The sequence below is a fragment of the Kryptolebias marmoratus genome, linkage group LG20, assembly GCF_001649575.2.
Source record: "Kryptolebias marmoratus isolate JLee-2015 linkage group LG20, ASM164957v2, whole genome shotgun sequence".
Taxonomy (NCBI): domain Eukaryota; kingdom Metazoa; phylum Chordata; class Actinopteri; order Cyprinodontiformes; family Rivulidae; genus Kryptolebias; species Kryptolebias marmoratus.
The window spans coordinates 6548791-6566510 of record NC_051449.1 but is presented as its reverse complement, the minus strand read 5'-3'; the positions used below and the strand labels follow the sequence as shown (position 1 = coordinate 6566510).

The window sequence follows — 17720 nt, the reverse complement described above, 5'->3', positions numbered from 1 at the left end:
TGCAGTCGTCATGATGACAGCGGACCGAATCCAGCCTAAAGCCTTACTTCAAATTTCTCCATGTTCAATCCATTCAACCCAGACCGTCAGTAAAAAAATAATGTTTAAACCCATTAAAATGATAAAAGACTAATTTATCTACATCCCTGTTAGAACCAATCAGAGTACTCTGTCCGGTTGGTTGTTCTTACTTAAACAATATCAGCATAAAGGTTTCCAGGAAGTTATCTGCAAACACGAGGCAGGAAATGGCCATCATAACAATAACTGATTGAAAGCGTACTCTGTGTTGTCTGTTGCCATAGTATCTAGTTCACCAAATATCATGTTGTTTCTTACACGAGGCCTGGTCTCCGTTGGTCTTGAGGGCGACGTCGTTTGGGCTCTGCCGCCCCTTGGTTCCCGTCACGTTCTCCATCTTGTGGATCTCTGATATGCAGAGTTTGGAGTTGTAGTGGAAAAAAATGCGCCCCTGCAGGATGGTCAGCTTGTGCTTGGACCAGTCCCAGAGCTGCCGGAGGTTCTGGTTGTCCAGGGCATAGAAAGAGTAATTCCTGGAAAACAAAGCAGACGATCTGCGTGAGCATATTTGCAACGATCCACGACCTTCGGCTGGAGGCGTAAAAAGCTTTTGGAGCAACCTGAGCTGCAAAATTTGGTCTTCAGTTTGAATTGAGCTGTTTGCACAATCGTTGCCATTTCCACGGCGAGCGTAGCCCCTTGAACAAAACGCATTTCTAGCATTTCTAAACTTTGTGTCTTTAGAAAGTCAAACCAAAAGCAGCTGCCACAGAAAGACATTCTGAAAAGGTCAGTCCACTTTTAACTCATAATTACAGGAGGAGGCTGCCATGGTGAGGATCAGAGGGGACGGAGAAGATAGAGCCTCACCCGATTTCCTGTTCTTCCCCACGAATAAGACGGAGTTTACGGAAAAATGAGAGGGAAACAAGGGCGTAGGACCGTCGCACTGTCAGGTAGCCAGTGATCTCCTCCAGCTGGCCCAGACTGGCCTCCAGCTCAGCTGCGATGTTGTCTAAAGAGAACCCAACAGCACAAGCCTTTAAAAAGGGACTAAAACTAAAAAATCAAAAGAAAACAGCTAGTTAGTTGTAACAAACAGATCTTTAGAAATCACAGTTCTATGGTTTGGTTGGTCCTGGCACAAATAAGTGTTTTGTTTGGTATATTTTGATTTTTAACTTATCTGATGTGATTCTGTATTCAACATCTACAGAAAAAGAAAACAATCTTACACACATTAATGCATTCATCCATATTTAATTGTCACATCTAAACAGGACTATTCTTTTTTTTTACTAACTGTTCGACTCTCACTCCATCTTCCTGGTTTCAGGTTAATGCCGACAGCCCTTTTGTTTATCGCTTCATTGAGCAGATGGGATGTACGCCGTAATCTGATTCAACCAAACAGACCGCAAAAGCACTCACTTCCTCCCCGCAGGTTGATGACCAGGCTCCCGTTGAGGACGGTGCAGCCTCTCAGAGCCTGCGCGGCGGTGACGGAGTCCACCGTTTTCAGACCCCGGCACACTCTGGGACAGGGTCCTGCGCAGGGCTTACAGTGGAGCCTGCACAACAAACCAAAGACCACAGAGTTAGGAAACGATAATGTGAATGTAACCTGCAGCTGCTTTTTAATCTCAAAAATCTGCACCGAAGCTTGAATGAAATACGTGTCACGAGCTGTTCCTGGTTCATGAGCTAATCACTGCCTGTCTGAGGTGCTGGATAAATGATGTGCAGGTTTATTAGAGATTTTAAACTGAAAGCAGCCAACAGATGTAGCTGGAAACGAGCCGAACTGGAAAGCTGAAAGGCAAAAAATGCTCAAAATCTGACCGTTTTTGCATAAAAATTTATGCCCTGAAAAATAATCAGATCTTTTTAAAGACGTATTTAAGTGTTGATCACAGCTACTTTAGATAAAGTATCTGCTCTGAGCATAAAAAATATGGAACCTCTTCCACTGAATACATAAAAGACCATAAGAGCATTTGTTTTGAGAACCTTAAATGCTCAGAAATCATGCCAAAGAGAGGGTTTATGAAGACAATGATGTGCTGCTTGCTCCTCTAATCTATGAGGTAAGAACCACTCAGGTTAAATCTCACTGGGCTGAGATTGTTGGAGGATCTTTTAAAAATCACGGCTTATTTTTGTATAAACTTGTATTTTAGCCCACCTCGGCTCGCTTCCTTGGCAGCCGGCTGCACGTTTATGATTTAATGTCCTCGAGTACGCTTTAATAATGGAGATGGGCAGATCTGGACTAGTTCTGGTTTGGAGATGATCAAGACCAACTATTAGAGAGAAAATTTGCCGCCCAATGTTCAAATCAAGTGACAAAACTGTGTGCCTTTGCGCCCCGCACGGGGAAACTGAGAGGGCCTGCAAATGTTTCGAGACATTCTGGAGACTCCCAGGAGAACGGTTGTTTGACAACTAGTCCAAAGCAGTCGCGGCCCAAATGAGATACTAGAGAGTTACAGAGGAATGAGTCGATAAGAGAGCCGAGTGTCAGCTTCTGAGCTACAAATTTCATGGCACTGACTAATCTACAATCCACTGTGAGCTGCAAGTATGTTGTAACAGGAGATGAGATAAACAAACCGCTGCCAACAGCAAAACAAGCAGCTCCTGTGACACTTTTTCCTTACAGGCCCAGAAGGCTTTAAAACAACAAAGCATCTTTTGTCCTGCAAAGAAAATGTAACTTGCACATTTTTCCCCCCATTCCCTGAACTATCTTGACCTTCTTATTTTTACCCTGATGCCACATCTGCACTTTTAGCCCAGACACTCATAACTCTGAGGAGAGCGCCGCTTATCCTGAGCGCACTTTAATTTCCACAGCTTAGTCTGAACCTGACGACGGGAAGGAGAGGAGAGAGGAGACAACAAGGGGGTGGGAACGGGGAGAGTCGGTGTGAAAAGCTTCAGATGTGAGAGCAAATGGGTTCACCGCAGGTCAACAGTGGCCTAAAGCTTTCGATGTGCAGGATTTGTAAATTCATTTCCCTGGAAAATAAAAAAGGGATAAAATCTGCCCAAAGAGGGGCTACCTTTGGTTCAAATACTGCAGCTACAGAGCTTTATATCCGACAATACCATCAATATCATCACATACAGGCAAATCAAACACACATATTAAACATTTTGTTATGAAACTTTAAACCTTACAATATATCATAAAGAAATCACCTTTTATGAAAAGAAAATATCGTCTTTACTTGTAATGAAACATTTGCTGGGGTTTTAGTCAGCATATATGATGTATTATTACCTCTTTGTGTTACACAAATCAAAGGAGTACCTAACTCAACATTTACTGAAGTAAAACATGTATCTGACGTCACCGAGGACTCATGACTGCACTGAAAAAGTACAAATAAAAACATCACAAATAAGATTTAAAGATAAGTTATAGCTTATTGGGTAGTGTTTAATGGTTTTTAAAGTCTCGGTCGATTATAAAAATAAATAAATTCTCGACCGTTTGGAAAAAGAAAAAGTGGCCGTCTTTGCCGAGCACTAAGACAGGCCACCTTTCACCCCGAGCCGCTCCACTGGAGCTCCATCTGCTCTCCACTCGTCGCTCAGGTGTAAATTCACAGCATGTGACTCCGAACGTGAAGCTGCATGTTGCTCAAATAGAGATTACGCACTTGGCAAATCCTCTGTGGATTATTAAAGGTTAAATACACCGCAAACACTCCTGCGGGAGCACAACTGCTTTTCCTCGCCGTGGCTGCTGTCACTGATGGGCCCGTCTGGACTTTGCTGCCGTTTTCCAGACAAAACCTCCAAATGAGGCAGCAGCAGGACAAAGGAGTCCAGATCCAGTGTCTGAAAGCACTAACATTACAAACACCCAATACTTCTACATCTTACTGCTGGGTTTTCAGCTGCCATCAGAGCAGAACTATCCGGGCAGTTTTGACTTTTTCTTTTTTTTTATGTGCTTCCAGGCAAAGCCGCGCTCCTTAAACAGCTCTGTTACCGTCAGAGTGGAAGAAAATGACGGGCAAGACAGGTCAGCAGCCTTCTTTATGTTTATTTTCTGATGCTGCAACACATTTCCAAGCACAACGGGTTGGTAATTTATAGATCAAGGGAGAGGTAAGAAGTAAAAAATGAAAGCAAGCACAACTCATGCCACAGCGCTCGTGTTTGCGTAACGCTCGAGAATCGCAACGCAGGAAACCAGCACCTGGTAAACGACTGAGCGACACTAAATTGTGGGATACGGAGTTGAAAGCAGAAGTGCAGATGTGCCAACCTTCCCGCTGCGTTGCACTACTTCGACCAAGCTGGCTTCTCACAAACAGACGGCAACAAAGAGGTTTTGAGAGCAAACATACAGAGAAGTGCCAACAGAGCAGACCATCGACTCCTGCTGTTGTTCTGTGCTACAAAAACTAAACATCAGCATATTTTAGTATTAAACAGGCAAAAGGTGACACTTGTTGGTGTTTTGTTTAGTCAAGATATCTTATTAGGTGGGATAAGTTCATTTGGAATCTGACCAATAAATCTTTTGTCCTTAAATTAATGCATTAAGTTTATTTTATTTATAATTATGTAGCAATGTGAATTAAATTAGTATTTTTTTTATTTTTGTGGGATCAAATCACCAAAAGGCTTCAGCAGAAAAGGTCCAAAATATTAAGCATGCTTCAGTGATCAAATATCTTTCCTGCAAGCCATTAAAAGACCACCAGACTCGAGTGCCCACTTACGAGGAGTTGCCGATGGAATAGCCAGAGGGGCACTCTGGGATGCAGGCGCTGTTGTGGATGACGTAGTCGTGGCAATCCGTGTTCTTGTTCTTCTCCTTCTCCTGCTTGCACCTGTTGTGCAGATCCTGGCAGAAGGCGATGGAAACGCAGCGCCAGCCCTTGTAGATGAAGTGGTTGCTCGGGCAGCGTTCCACACAGGTGCCGTCGTGCTGGAGGCCGCGGCACGCCACGCAGTGACTGGCCGAGCCGGGCTGGCTGCAGCCGCCCAGGCACTGCTCGTGGCAGCACTGGTCGTCTTTGCAGGCCCGGTGTTTGCAGTAGGCAGGGCACACTGGAAGGGAAGTGGGGAAAAAAAGTCGGGTTAGAGGGGAAAGCAAAACCAAAGTCAAAGAAAGGTTTATATCTTAAGGTGAATAAGAGGGTTGGCGGCTCAAGCAGAAGTTTTGTCATCGCACAAGCGTCTTCACATTTGTTTTTACTGAAGCTACAATTAAGTGTGTAAATCCCACACCAATCTGATACAGTGAGACTTCTGTGTCAGCGGGAGGGAAACCCGTCAGCAGAGGAAAGGCAGCCCAGAGGATCATCTGTCATTGGCCAACGAGCATCCTGAAGGCAAACAGCAGGGGTGCAACACGAGTTGATAAAAGACAGATACTGATCCAGAAGGCTCAGTAAAAACATAAGACAGGAAGAACTGGCATATGCAGTAAGCAGGGATTTATGAGTGTTTGGTGTTGTTTTCGTTCTGACTAAAGCTAACTCACATACTGAACTGAGAAACAGCGAGCAGGCAACCTGAAGGAACAGGAAACATGAACTTTTAATACCACCAATACGTCAAGTTTGTTGCACTTTAGTTTGTTCTTTTTGTAGTAATGACAAGACAAACAAGTGGATGATATGTTGTTGTTACTAGGGGGTAGCGGGTAAAATGTATTTTTAGGTGCATCGCATTGAGGACATGGAAGACTTAATCGATTTGTTCATTTTAAACTGTGCCGCCGCTTTAAGAAGGACATCCGGGCAGTTCCTGCGTTTCTGCAGGTTTGACGCGACGCCAACAGTATCAGCTTTTCAATATCAAGTTAGCATCTATGCTAACTGCTGGGCAGCAGCCTGTCATTAATACGGTTCTGTGAAATTATAGAAATCAGGGTTTATTGATGGAAAATAAGCCAGTCATTGAAGTTTCAAGATAATCACCAATAATTGTTTCAGAATCAATTTGCAGCGCTCTGAATCGTAACTGAATTGCGAGGTAAATAAAGATTCCTACTTTAGTAGTTCTTACAAAATACTCAAAACTTAATGTCTTTGAATCAAGCAAAAACTACAGTCTTGACATCTCTTCATGTTGTACAAGTCTTCACACCGGGTTCTGGTTCACTTCTATCATTCAAAGAAAAAACAAGATTTTGATGAAGAATTTTGCCTCAAGTTGTGGCCTAATGTCATACAAAGATTTGTTTAGAAATCCACGAAATGAAAACAACCTCGATAAAATCTAAGCACTCAATCATTTCCAAGCTCTTGGCTGCAGCAGCCATGGCATGAATGATGTCCAAAGCATCTTCAGTAGGTAACAGAGATTTAAAGATGTGCTTCTTTGTAGAAACATGGGAACATTGGTTGCTAGAAAGCACAGAAACTGTAAAAAAAAAAACAGAGAAATCAGCGTATTGTATTGTCTGTTTGAGCTTGTCTGCATGGCTGGAAATCCTCCCGTTGCATAAGATTACTGCAGGTGTGAGCATACCCACGTCTACATGCGTCCTCAGCGTCTGAATGTAGGTGAGGACAGACTGTGCCAGCAAAGATGGAGGCTTCACAGACTAACTTGAACATCGATCTTAAGCTGTGGTCCGTCACAGGCAGATTAAATCTGCTCTGCGGCAGCAGGGGGATAATGAGTCAATGAGGCTGGGGACAGGCAACAGGTCAGACCGTTAAACGTGTGCTCAGAGGCATTAATATGAGTAAGATGTTGAAAGTTTTATTCTTTTTTTTTGTAATAATTTCCTGTTACTCAGACAGCGTGCTGCATGTGTCCAGAGCGAGTCTGGCTTCATTAGTGCCTTAAAGTCATCCATCAAACGAAAACAACATGAACCTGCCGTCCTCTCACATCAACAGGGGTGAACATGAAGTGCGGGAATATGTGGGGAGGGCAGCAGAAACAGGAGAATGACAACGTGAGAGAGGGCTCAGTGCTGCGAAAACAAACGATATAACCACCTTTCATCTGCGTCAGTCCTCTTCACAAAAAAAAAAAAAAAGTGATTTCAAGTCAAGAGAAAGTCGCCTCACGTTTTACCCCTCCACCTTTGAAGTTTGTTTGAAACCCCGCCCTTCAATTTATCCCCGCGATCACAAAATACTCCTGCACGCGCTCGTCCGCGGTACGGCTGCGCGTGCTGTCGTCACCCACTCCCGATCCTCGCGCGGCACTCCGTGCCGCAGCACAGGCCCAGCAGCAGATCCACCCTCAGCCTCAGCCAATGCCTTGACTAGCTGTTAAAAGCTAGCCATTCAACTGGCCTCTCCCATCTCCAAGGAAGACAGGCAAACAGTTTAACCCTTTGTGTCCCACCCACCCCTTTTTTTCTCTTTTCACAGAGTCAGACAGCAGCAGAAGCGACGCATGAGAAAAAAGGAAAAAAAAACTACAACTTATAGAAAAACATGCTGCACGCCTCCTCTCCACAACGATCCCTCACTAACCTGAAGCACAAGCTGCTCTTCTTCTCTGGTTTTAGATTGTCATTCATTACGCACGTCGGTGTTCAACATAAAGTCCCCGTGGAGATAAACACGACGCGTTCTGAAGTAATGAGATCACACTCGGTTTGTAGCCTCCCGAGGCCGATCGTCTCTCATCACACCTCGGAAATTTAGTCCCCTTTCAACAGATTCGGACGCTTTTCGAAACATTTTTGTTCAAACTTAAGACTTTTCTTTCAGCTGTTCCCCTTGTTTTTAATCCACAGCTCATTAACACGTCAAAACCACACGGTCCTGTTGGGATCTGAAACATTATTGATTTATGTAGTTTACATAGAAACCTAATCTGCAGCTTTTTTCCCTCCATTGTTTTTTTAACAGTAAATGAAATGTAATAATCTGTTGCTGTAAATCTAACATCTGAAGGGTTAACAAAGGAAGGCTTTATTTCCAACTTGTAGATCGATTCATAAAAAATAAGACTAAAAAAAAGATTAAATTACATCAATAATTATTGGTCAGCAGAACAAAGATTGAAAGCTGTTTTGACAACTAAAGAAAACTGAGAAATTACTTAATTCATCATTAAAAATTACCAGTTTTTCTGATAAATTTTAGCTCAATATTAGTAAAAATGATTTATAGCCATTTTTGTGTTGTTGATTAGCTGTGGCAGCCATATTGAACTAAATTAACTACAAAAGTCAAGCAGGTGTAGATGTACATCCAGTAAATATTTTCAGAATGTTTTTAAATAATCTGTCCAGTGGTTTATGAGATATTTTGCTAACAGGCAAATAGGACTGACGCCAACAGTTTATAACAAGGTTTTAAGCAAAGGTGTTGTTCAACGTGCTGCCCTCAGAGTTTATGTTGGAGACTATGCTCAGCTACAACCAAACTGAATTTTAGCTCCATATCTGAAAAGTTCGCTGACTTGAAGCCTCTGTGAATTTTCTAATGTTAGATGGTTGTGGTGGCCATCTTTAACTGGGTTGACTCCAAAAGGTTTCATTTAAATCCAATGGTTAATTAGATATTTTACTAACAGAGTCGGGCAACTTCTACCTTTGTAATTCAGGTAATAATAAAAGATTAAATGATTCTGGGGTTTAAGAACATCTTATGAGATCGGCTAACTTTTTTCTCTCTGTATATTAAACGAACAGATGGTAAACTTACAGCAGGACACAGACTTTGTGTTTGAATCCCACCTGAGAAGAAGCAAGCAGCCATTTTCCGCCAGAACCACCACAAACTCCTTACTTTCCAAAAAGATTTGCACCGTTCCCTCCAGCAGCAGCTGACTTGGCGCCGCTCAGAGTGGAAACCATTTCTGCAAGCCGACCCTGAATAATTATCCACTGTCAGACCATCATAAAGGCTCCAATAACAACAACGGTGACCACACTGAAGGAGATGGACTTGTTTCTTGTGTGCTTGTCAGAAATATTTTCAGGGTTGAGACCCCGAGGACCTGAGAGCGTGGGGCCAAACCACGCCAACTTTGATCTCCCAGAAAGACGAGGCGGCTGTTTGAGGGAATTTGTCATTCTTTCCTTAAAACATGCAAATCTCTAAATACATGCTCACTTTCTTTATTATCATTGTAATTAAGCCTGAAGCTGGAACGGTTTAAGGCGAACAGAGGGATATTTTTTTTGGATTGGTCTTGTCAGCATCTCCGCACTTTATCTTCCATTTGTACAATCATTTAACGACAATAAATCAATGGGGTTTTTTCCCCCAAAAGTATGCACTGGGCAGTTGGACTTAGCTCTGTTAACAAGTGTTTAAAGCTTAAGAAAGGAAAAAAAAAGGGTTTAAACTCCTGAGTCTGATTCCACCGACACCAGTCAGGTCCTGTACCGATCTCCTGTCATGCTGTTTGTCCAAAGTACAGCAGGATCACATGAAGACCGACGAACAATGCTGCAGAAATGCCCGGCTTTTTATCTCATTAGCTGAGGTCTCACAATGAGACCCTCAATCCCTGAGGCCCACAGCGGACAGCAACAACGAGCCAGCTCTGCTCTGGGCCTCAGTATGTCAGAGTTGAAAACAGTCTCGTTAGGACGGTGCCAACATAGAAACGGGAGGCGAAGAAAAAGACTCCGAGCCGCGTGCCCAACCTACGCCGAGCTTCCACGGCTTGTGGTGTCGAAAAGGCTCACAGTTTCAAACAGGTTCCTGGCTTGTTTTACACAAACTGCATAAAGAAGCAGCTTCTTTTGGTGTTACTACTCACACTTAAAAACAGGAACTAATTAATAGCACAGCTACAAAAGCATAGAAAAACTACATTTCTGTGGTTTCTGCCTAAATTTAAGAGTTTCTAGATTTTATGAACCACAATAAAAAATTATGTAGTTGCAAATGTTTTGTTTTTTTTTTTTCCAGCTCTAGTTTCCTAATTAGGCAGTGATGAAATAACTGCACATTCAGGTCTTTTTATGCGTTGAGATCACATTGGACCAGAGAAAATGGCAAACAGGAACATGGCGTTGAGCTGGTTGGTAATTAAAATTCCTCAGCCATGACAAGGGTAGTATTTAGCTGCTTTTGAAAGAAAGTTTTTGCCGAAGACCAGAAGAAACGGGGTGAAAGGAAGCAGAATAAAGTGATTTAGATACATACTTCTAAAAAAAAATTAAAACCACATCAGTGGGACAACTTTCACATTGCAAAGAGTTACTGGAAATTGGACTTGTGCATCTTTATTCTGAGGATCCGACTCTTTAAAGGACAGCAAAAACCGATATGATACGATACAGTTCAGCTGCTAACTGTGATGAACTTTACTGCATTTAAAAAAAAACAGCTGCTTGCAAACTGGTCTTATTTTAAAACTGCAAAAAACTTCCATAAAACCAGACGCACCATTAATAATACACGTACAATAAGGCTTAGTTCTGAATAATAAACCTGCTAGCAGCAGATGTGTTTAATCCTCTTTTAGTAACTCAGCAGTGAGCAGCAAAATGTACTTTCTACATTATAAAGAGTAAAACACGAGTTCATGTTGTTTCCTGGTATATCAGTGGATTCACGTTGCTTTAAGCACATTTTCAGTGTTTGTTGCCGTTTATGCCAGTGCGGCTGTAGTTCTCCTCCTGAACTGTAGGCGTCGCTAAAGAGAAAACAATACAGCTAAACGCCGGGAACTGCAGGCAGCTAGGGAGCTGTTTGCCATTAGAAATGAAGAGATGGAATCCGTTCTTCACACACACAGAAAGGGAACAACACTTTAACTTTTCTGTCTTTTTTCTTTTCATAGTGGATGCTTGTGTGGAGAAACAAAAAGCCTAAAGTGAAGCCTTTGGTTTAGTTATTCTCCTCAAGAAAACAAAGAGCAAAAAAACACTAATTTCATTCAAGAAAATTAACTTTCTGCAGATTAATCAACCTCTGGCTGCAGTTAGTTTTAGACTAAGATCATCATATTCAGAAGTGATGGAGCTGGAACCATTTTGGTAAAACCTTGAAAATAATGTTGCGATCTCATCCAACGCTCAGAGAATGTTTTATGAATGACTCTCAGCTACTACCACGTCACATTTTAGCTCGATATTTAGCTCAGTTTTAGCCGTTTTGGTGGCTTGTTTTACGATCAGTTGGCTACATCTAGTTGTAAAACCAACATGGAACTTTTCATCCAAAGTCAGGCTTGTATAAAAAACAAATAAGCAATTTAAAGTATTTCCATCTCGTCACACCATTAATTCTTGTTTTGCTGATGCAGGTTTACACTGAACACAGGGCCGAACGTGTACTCGACTTTGTGCAACAATGTCTTTTAATGCGTTCAGTAAACCATCATAAGTAATTGTTCTCTCCTCGTGTTTGCCCTCCTGTAGCTGAACTGCGACGACACGTTATTTTGAAAAATAAGGGAGAAAAATTTCATTAATCAAAGGTGCTTCAGGCTGTGAGCGTTTGCAGACAACTGGGTAGAAATTATGGCACACTTCAACTAATGTCTGACAGCTCGGCTCGGGTTCCAACAACAGAATCACTGGACAGGAAGTTCCTTCAGCGCTGAGTGCAACACTGCGGGGGGACAAAACCTCGCAGATTTCTCCGATAGAAAAACGAGGACAGCATTAGGGTCCCTTTCACTTTTTGCTTTCTGTGCAATTTGAATAAATAAAATCAGCCTACGCTACATTCAACAAGTTGCGAAACAGATCACAACCCCAGACGGAGCTCGTGGTACGTCTAATTTCACTTCACAGCAGCGGAGACATTCAGCTGAAAGCAATAATTGAAACCACAAACAAATATGGAAAAATAAAACAATCTAATTATACAAATGAAAACAATCTGAATATATAAAATCTTAAGATTACAAGGAAACAGATGTGCTTCCACTCAGGATAACATTTGTGCTAAATAATTTAAATAAAGTTACTTAATAAAAATGACATTTAATTATTTATTATGACAACTACAGTAAAATAAAGAACTAAGGAAGGATACTCTCTGAGAATTTATACAGACAAAGCTGTTTTTGTTTTATTTTCTTATAGAAAAATAGGATAAAATGATAAAGAAACTTCAGTAAGTCATTCATTAAATCCCACAAACAAACAAATAACATCTTAATTCTGTACATTTCTCAAAAAACCATTACACAGTTTTGCGAACGTGACTTCATAAACAGCAGAATCTCAAAAAACGGGTCAAGTCGTCTCGTTTTTTTTCTGGTAACTCGTTGGCCGGTGTGACTCAACACCAGCGGGGCTCGGTTAAGACGACTCCGGAGCAACAGGAACCGTAAACAATTTCATTAAGTGGCTCCTGCCTCCGTTAATAGAACAAAAACACATCAGCGACATGGAAAAGCACTTTTTGTTTTTAATGTTGCGTGGCCACTACTCTCAACCCAAGGCAGGATTTCCAGGCGCTCCGTGACTGGAATAGAAATGATAAATGCAGAGCCCTCGTTGATGGACAATTACACTCCCTGTTGGACAGGCAAATGACGCACGCCGGCGCCTTGAACCTTCATTTCCTTTCACATATTAGTGCCAGGTTAAAACAAATCACTCAGTCCTCGTCTCAGACTAACTGTTATGGCATTAATGTTTTTAATTATTATTATTATTCAAGTTGTTTTTCAATTATTTGGACCGTTTAGCCGAAAGTGAAGCAGATGAAACGGACAACAAATGTTAGCAGGAAGTGAAAATTAACATCGGGGACGCACTGTAAAGTCAATTTAATACATTTTTACGACAGCCTTATTTATTTTTTAATCAAAGAAACAGTTAGAGGAAATCTGCATTTTTAAATGGTAAAATACAAACCAAAAAACCACTTCTCTTCAGTAAATTTGTGAAATAAACTAGCATTGTTACTATTTAATCATGAATTTTATTATCATCTAATCAGCATTTTTTTTTTAATTAGCCACAAATCCTATTCAAAACACATGAAAATCTTATGTCTGAATGTATTAAACCAGTTCACAATTGAGTCTGAGATATTTTTGTTTTTTGAGGGAACAGTGAAAACACTTAAAACTATTTATATCCAAGAGCCTGAGACGGTTTTTCTTTCCAAAACATCTACAGCAAAAGTATTTTTCCACTACTTCACTCACTGCAGCGTCGACTTGACTAAATAAAAACACAAAGGCCTGAATGTGACTAATCTGCACCAGTTTATGGAGTAGAATTGTCAACATACCATGTGAATATCAACTAAAGACTGATAACGAACGCACGGCTGGCCTTTAAAAAGAATAAAACCTTCTTGGTAGCAGAAGAACTACAAACTCATAAAACATCTGCGTGAAAGGAACTTTTGAGAGTCGATAAAAAGAAAATATGGGATAAAAGTAGAAGCTGAAGAGGCCGAATGGATATGGCGAGCGTGTTCAGCGGCGAAGAAACGCCTGTCGGCCCAGCTTTAACAAATGCCTGAAATGTCTGGGATTCCACGGAAAAGGCTCCAATGGCTGAACGGAGAGAGAGAGAGAGAGAGAGGGAGAGAGAGAGAGAGAGAGAGAGAGAGAGTGAGTTTGTTGGGTGCAGCTTCACAAGCCCGAGTGCCAGAGCGGTTAAGTCAGCTTAAAGAAAAGGACTCACGGTGTGTGTGTTTGTGTGTGTTAGGGGCTGGGAGGCTAGCTTAAGGCTTGTAGAAAAGCACTCTGCATAATGAACCATGAGGATCGCACACAGTCGGAGCCCGGGAAAAAAAAAACAAAAAAAGCATATTTTTCCAACTTGTACACATTTGTCTGGTCTTGCCTGGCTCCTTCGTTTTCTCTCGGAGACTTCTGCAAAGGTAATCTGATCGTACAGGTCAGAATCTACACCGCATAGTAGGACTTTTCAAAAACAGAAGATCGAGTTGCCTCTTGACGTAACTACGACAGAGCCGTACATTAAGTGAAAAATGGGAAACAGGCTGAGCTGGTGCGCGTTTCAAACGTTGCCATAGAAAATTCAAATAAACAGCCAGTCAGCTCAGAGCCATTCTCTTATTTATAAGCTTCAGATCTGCATTAATTTAGAAAAAATCCCAACTCAAGAACAATATATTAAGGCCTTCCTCTCACTATTCCGAGTTTAGCTTCATTCTCTTCACTAAATGCAGAAAAGAACACCTTTGGCAGGAAATTATTTGTTTATTTTCTCGCAGCAAATTGAAAACTGTTCTCCTGGAAAACAAATGGCTCCCAGATAAGTTAAACACAGATATGCTCTGATATCTCAGCCCTTGTAATAAACATGCTGAGCATCTGAGCACGAACAGTATGAACCAAAGTGGATGACATTTGGCTTCAGCCACAAGAAACCAAAGAAAACAGAGATTTTAGTGCTTTAATAAAAGTTCCTACAGTGTGAATGAAGGAAAAGTGACAGCAGATAAATCTCACACAGAGTAAAGGAGCAAAGCTTGTTCTTGGAAGTCTGGATTTTCTACTCACCCCCCGTGTTTCGCTTTTAACACAACTTAATTTACCTCTGTTAACGGCAACAATGTGCAGAAAACTATGGAGTTAAGTTTGTGGTTTCAAATTATATTGAGCATAAAGAATACAAAAGCACGAGTGTCCAAGAATGCTGTGTTTGAGTTAAGAAAGTTTGGATATGCTTTCAAATTCTGTTCAGTTTTACAGGCCTTTAATTTATAAACTTCACACTAAATTGTAAATTGTTCCCTAAACGTCACGCAGCTGTGAAGTCACATACTGTCACAGTAATAAACTCGATGACAAAAACATAATAAAGCCCATATGTTGGAGGTTTTCCCACACCAGCGGACACGTCATCTCACGCTGCTCTCCGTCAGCGTTCCGCCTTCTCGAAGCGACGGTGCCGAGGCAGCCCTCCAGGCTTCTGTGTCCGTTCAAAGCTTCAGAGAGGAAGTACGCCAACAAAGACGGGAAACAATCGAGGAGAGGATTTTGTGACCTTCTACAACCACTATTGTTTGGAGTGGACGAAGGTTGTGGCGCCAGCGTTGAAGGATTTGCGTGTGGAAGCTGCGGTAAGGTCAGCGGAGGGGACAACCCCCCCCCCATCCTTTCGCCCCCTCGGTGACCAGCGGCCACGCTTTTCCTTCCGATACGGCCCGGATGAATGACTGATGTGCTCATGCCCACGATTACGCCACAATGTTACTCCCCCGTTTCCAGGCAGCAAGACTAAACAATGGCCGTCGGCTGTCTGCACAGACGCAGAGGTTATGTCCCCGTGAGATTTATACTCTGATACTGTTCCACACGTGCACAACGACCCTGGCGAATCTCTCTCAAAGTTCATCTTGTGATTTGTGGGGAGACATGTGACACGAACGACGGGTAAATTTGGACTCTGGTCCGGCTCTGGCGGGTCCACGCCTGACCCGAGTGATTCATGGCGGCGCCCCGATAATTGAGGGCCAGCAGGCCGAGGAGCTGCAAACCCTGCAGTCCAGCCGGAGAGGATGACAGTTCGGCTAGTAGACTGAATCCATCTTATGGGAGCTTATTAAATATGTAACAAACCCACAAACCCAAACACTGGAGAGAGAGAGAGAGAGAGAGAGAGAGAGAGAGAGAGAGAGAGAGAGAGAGAGAGAGAGAGAGAGAGAGAGAGAGAGAGAGAGAGAGAGGCTGGATGCGAGGAGCGGGGTCTCCCTCGAGTCTCTCTTCTCCAGCCGACAGCAGATAATTAAGATTGCTTTCAATAATGTGTGTAAAATACGGGCCGCCTGGGATTTACAGGCTCATTTACTGTGTGCTACTGTGGGCTGGATGAAGGGCCTTCAACACAGATTTCCTTGTGAAGGAAACTATAGATTTATCACAGCAGCAACAGCTCACTGACATTTCTTCCAAAGCAAAGTTATCTCCAAGAAAGTCGATATTTCTGATCAACTTTTACTGTGATGCTAAAAAAAACTCTACTGTTAGCGTCTTTTCAGCAGAGTTTTTGTCATCTTTTTTCCTATTTTAAAGCTTTTCTCCAGTAAACTGTGACAGAAAACCAGCCACAAATTACTTGATATAATCGCACACTTATCCTCGTGTCTCCTGACAACTCATCTCCAGATAAAATGAATGGATTCCCAGATAAAAATGTTTTAATTACTTTGAGCGATTTTAGTAATCAGTGCGTGTTAATTGTTGCCCGTTACAATATCGTCACTGAGAAGCAACAGAAAGAATTTGAAGTTTTTTGTTTTTTAAAATCTGAATACAAGACAGTTTGTTTTAAAAGAACAATGTTTTGATTTTTTAAAGACTTTTAGACCTGCAGCTAACCAGCCTGAATACCTTTTTGCAAGTAGGAACAAGTTGAAAGTAATTTAATAAAGAAATTCCTTCATAAAATTTCTCCAAAGCAGAACGGCATGGAAACCACTGCAGATGGTAAAGTAGGTGCCAAGATGGCCGACCTGATGAGTTTACTCACCATCAAAACTCTGGTCGTCTCTCGTTAGTTGATCCTAGATTAAGCTGCCATATGTAAAAAAGTAAATAAATGAAGAAACAAAAAGGATTCTGCTGACAGCCACGTTCAGAGTTAAACAAGTGAAGCTACATAAACGCTAAAAAAAAAGAACGTTATTTACAAATGACTGGAAATAAAACCCGTTCATAGCAAATCAGATGACAGGCTTATATTTTCCCATCAGGCCAGACTTGTTTTCAAACCATTTCTTTTTATAGTTTGCCCTAATAACAGCCTCGAGATTGGGAGATTGCGTCAAACTACAGTTAATTCTGTTTCTTCGGTGCTGATAGGCTGTGAAACCGAAGGGTGTTTGATGAGGACACCTTTCTGTTTATACTACACTGGGTGTGTACAAGGAGTTGTGATTATTTCTCCGGTGTCACTTCATACAGCGTTTGCTTATGTGGTCGTAAATACCGAGAGAATTAATCACTCAGCCGTTATAATTACTGATATGTGCTAACAGGTATTGGGAAACAACTTCAGAGCTTCAGCTGCTTCGTTTGAGACTCTGATCATCTATTTGTCATTAATTTATTGGGCCTACTAGCTTTTCAATTGATGAATCCAGTTTTTTTTTATGAAAGCTTTAAATCTTATCCGAATGTTAAATAAATAACTCGTAAAACAAAACCACAAACACAAATAAACATGTATAGCAATGTGCTTTAAATAAATGTCTGCTGAGTGATTTGGTTTGTCTGGCTTTAATCTTATACGAAGCTACCATCTAAAATGTGATTTGAACATTTATTTGAGAACGTTTACCTTTTTTTTTGTTAGTTTTTTTTTTTATAATGCAAAGATCCAGAGTGATGCTGCGTGTTTGTGTCTTTGCTTCATTCCTGTCTGGTAATGAGCATCTCCTGCAACCTTGCTTCGCCACTTTACTGAGCAGAATTCTCCAATTTGGCGTAAAAACGAAGGGAAATTAGCGGCCGAAGGACAAACTGCTCCTCTTATGAAAGCTGGGAAGAAAATAATAGGCTGTGTATCCAAACGTGGACCAAAGCTAAGCTGCCTGCTTCTGTTTTCTCCTGATGTAGAGAGCCAACGTCACCTCTGACGAGCTGCAGTCTGCACAATGTAAAGCTTGATTTATAAGAAACAATAACAAAGTTGAACCTTTTCTCTAATTAGGAACATAAAAAAACAAGTGATGTTTATTTTAATCAGTGTTAATTATAGCTGAAAGTCACTATCTTTAATTTTTGTCCAGTTAGAGCATCTGTGCTGGATAAATATAAGGCTAATAAGGTAAAATTCTCTTTACGATCAGATT

At 41.5% G+C, this 17720-nt stretch overlaps 1 protein-coding gene across 2 annotated transcripts in view; it reads right to left on the bottom strand.

The window, feature by feature from the left end:
* insra (insulin receptor a) overlaps positions 1 to 17720 on the bottom strand; it is a 49552-nt gene that overhangs the window by 18767 nt on the left and 13065 nt on the right. For both annotated transcript variants that reach the window (XM_037981920.1, XM_017410984.3), the window contains exons 3-6: positions 4764 to 5094; positions 1453 to 1592; positions 892 to 1036; positions 340 to 554 (exon numbers count right to left, since the gene is read on the bottom strand). In XM_037981920.1, coding sequence (XP_037837848.1) covers positions 340 to 554; positions 892 to 1036; positions 1453 to 1592; positions 4764 to 5094 — 831 coding nt within the window. The remainder of the gene's footprint in view (positions 1 to 339; positions 555 to 891; positions 1037 to 1452; positions 1593 to 4763; positions 5095 to 17720) is intronic.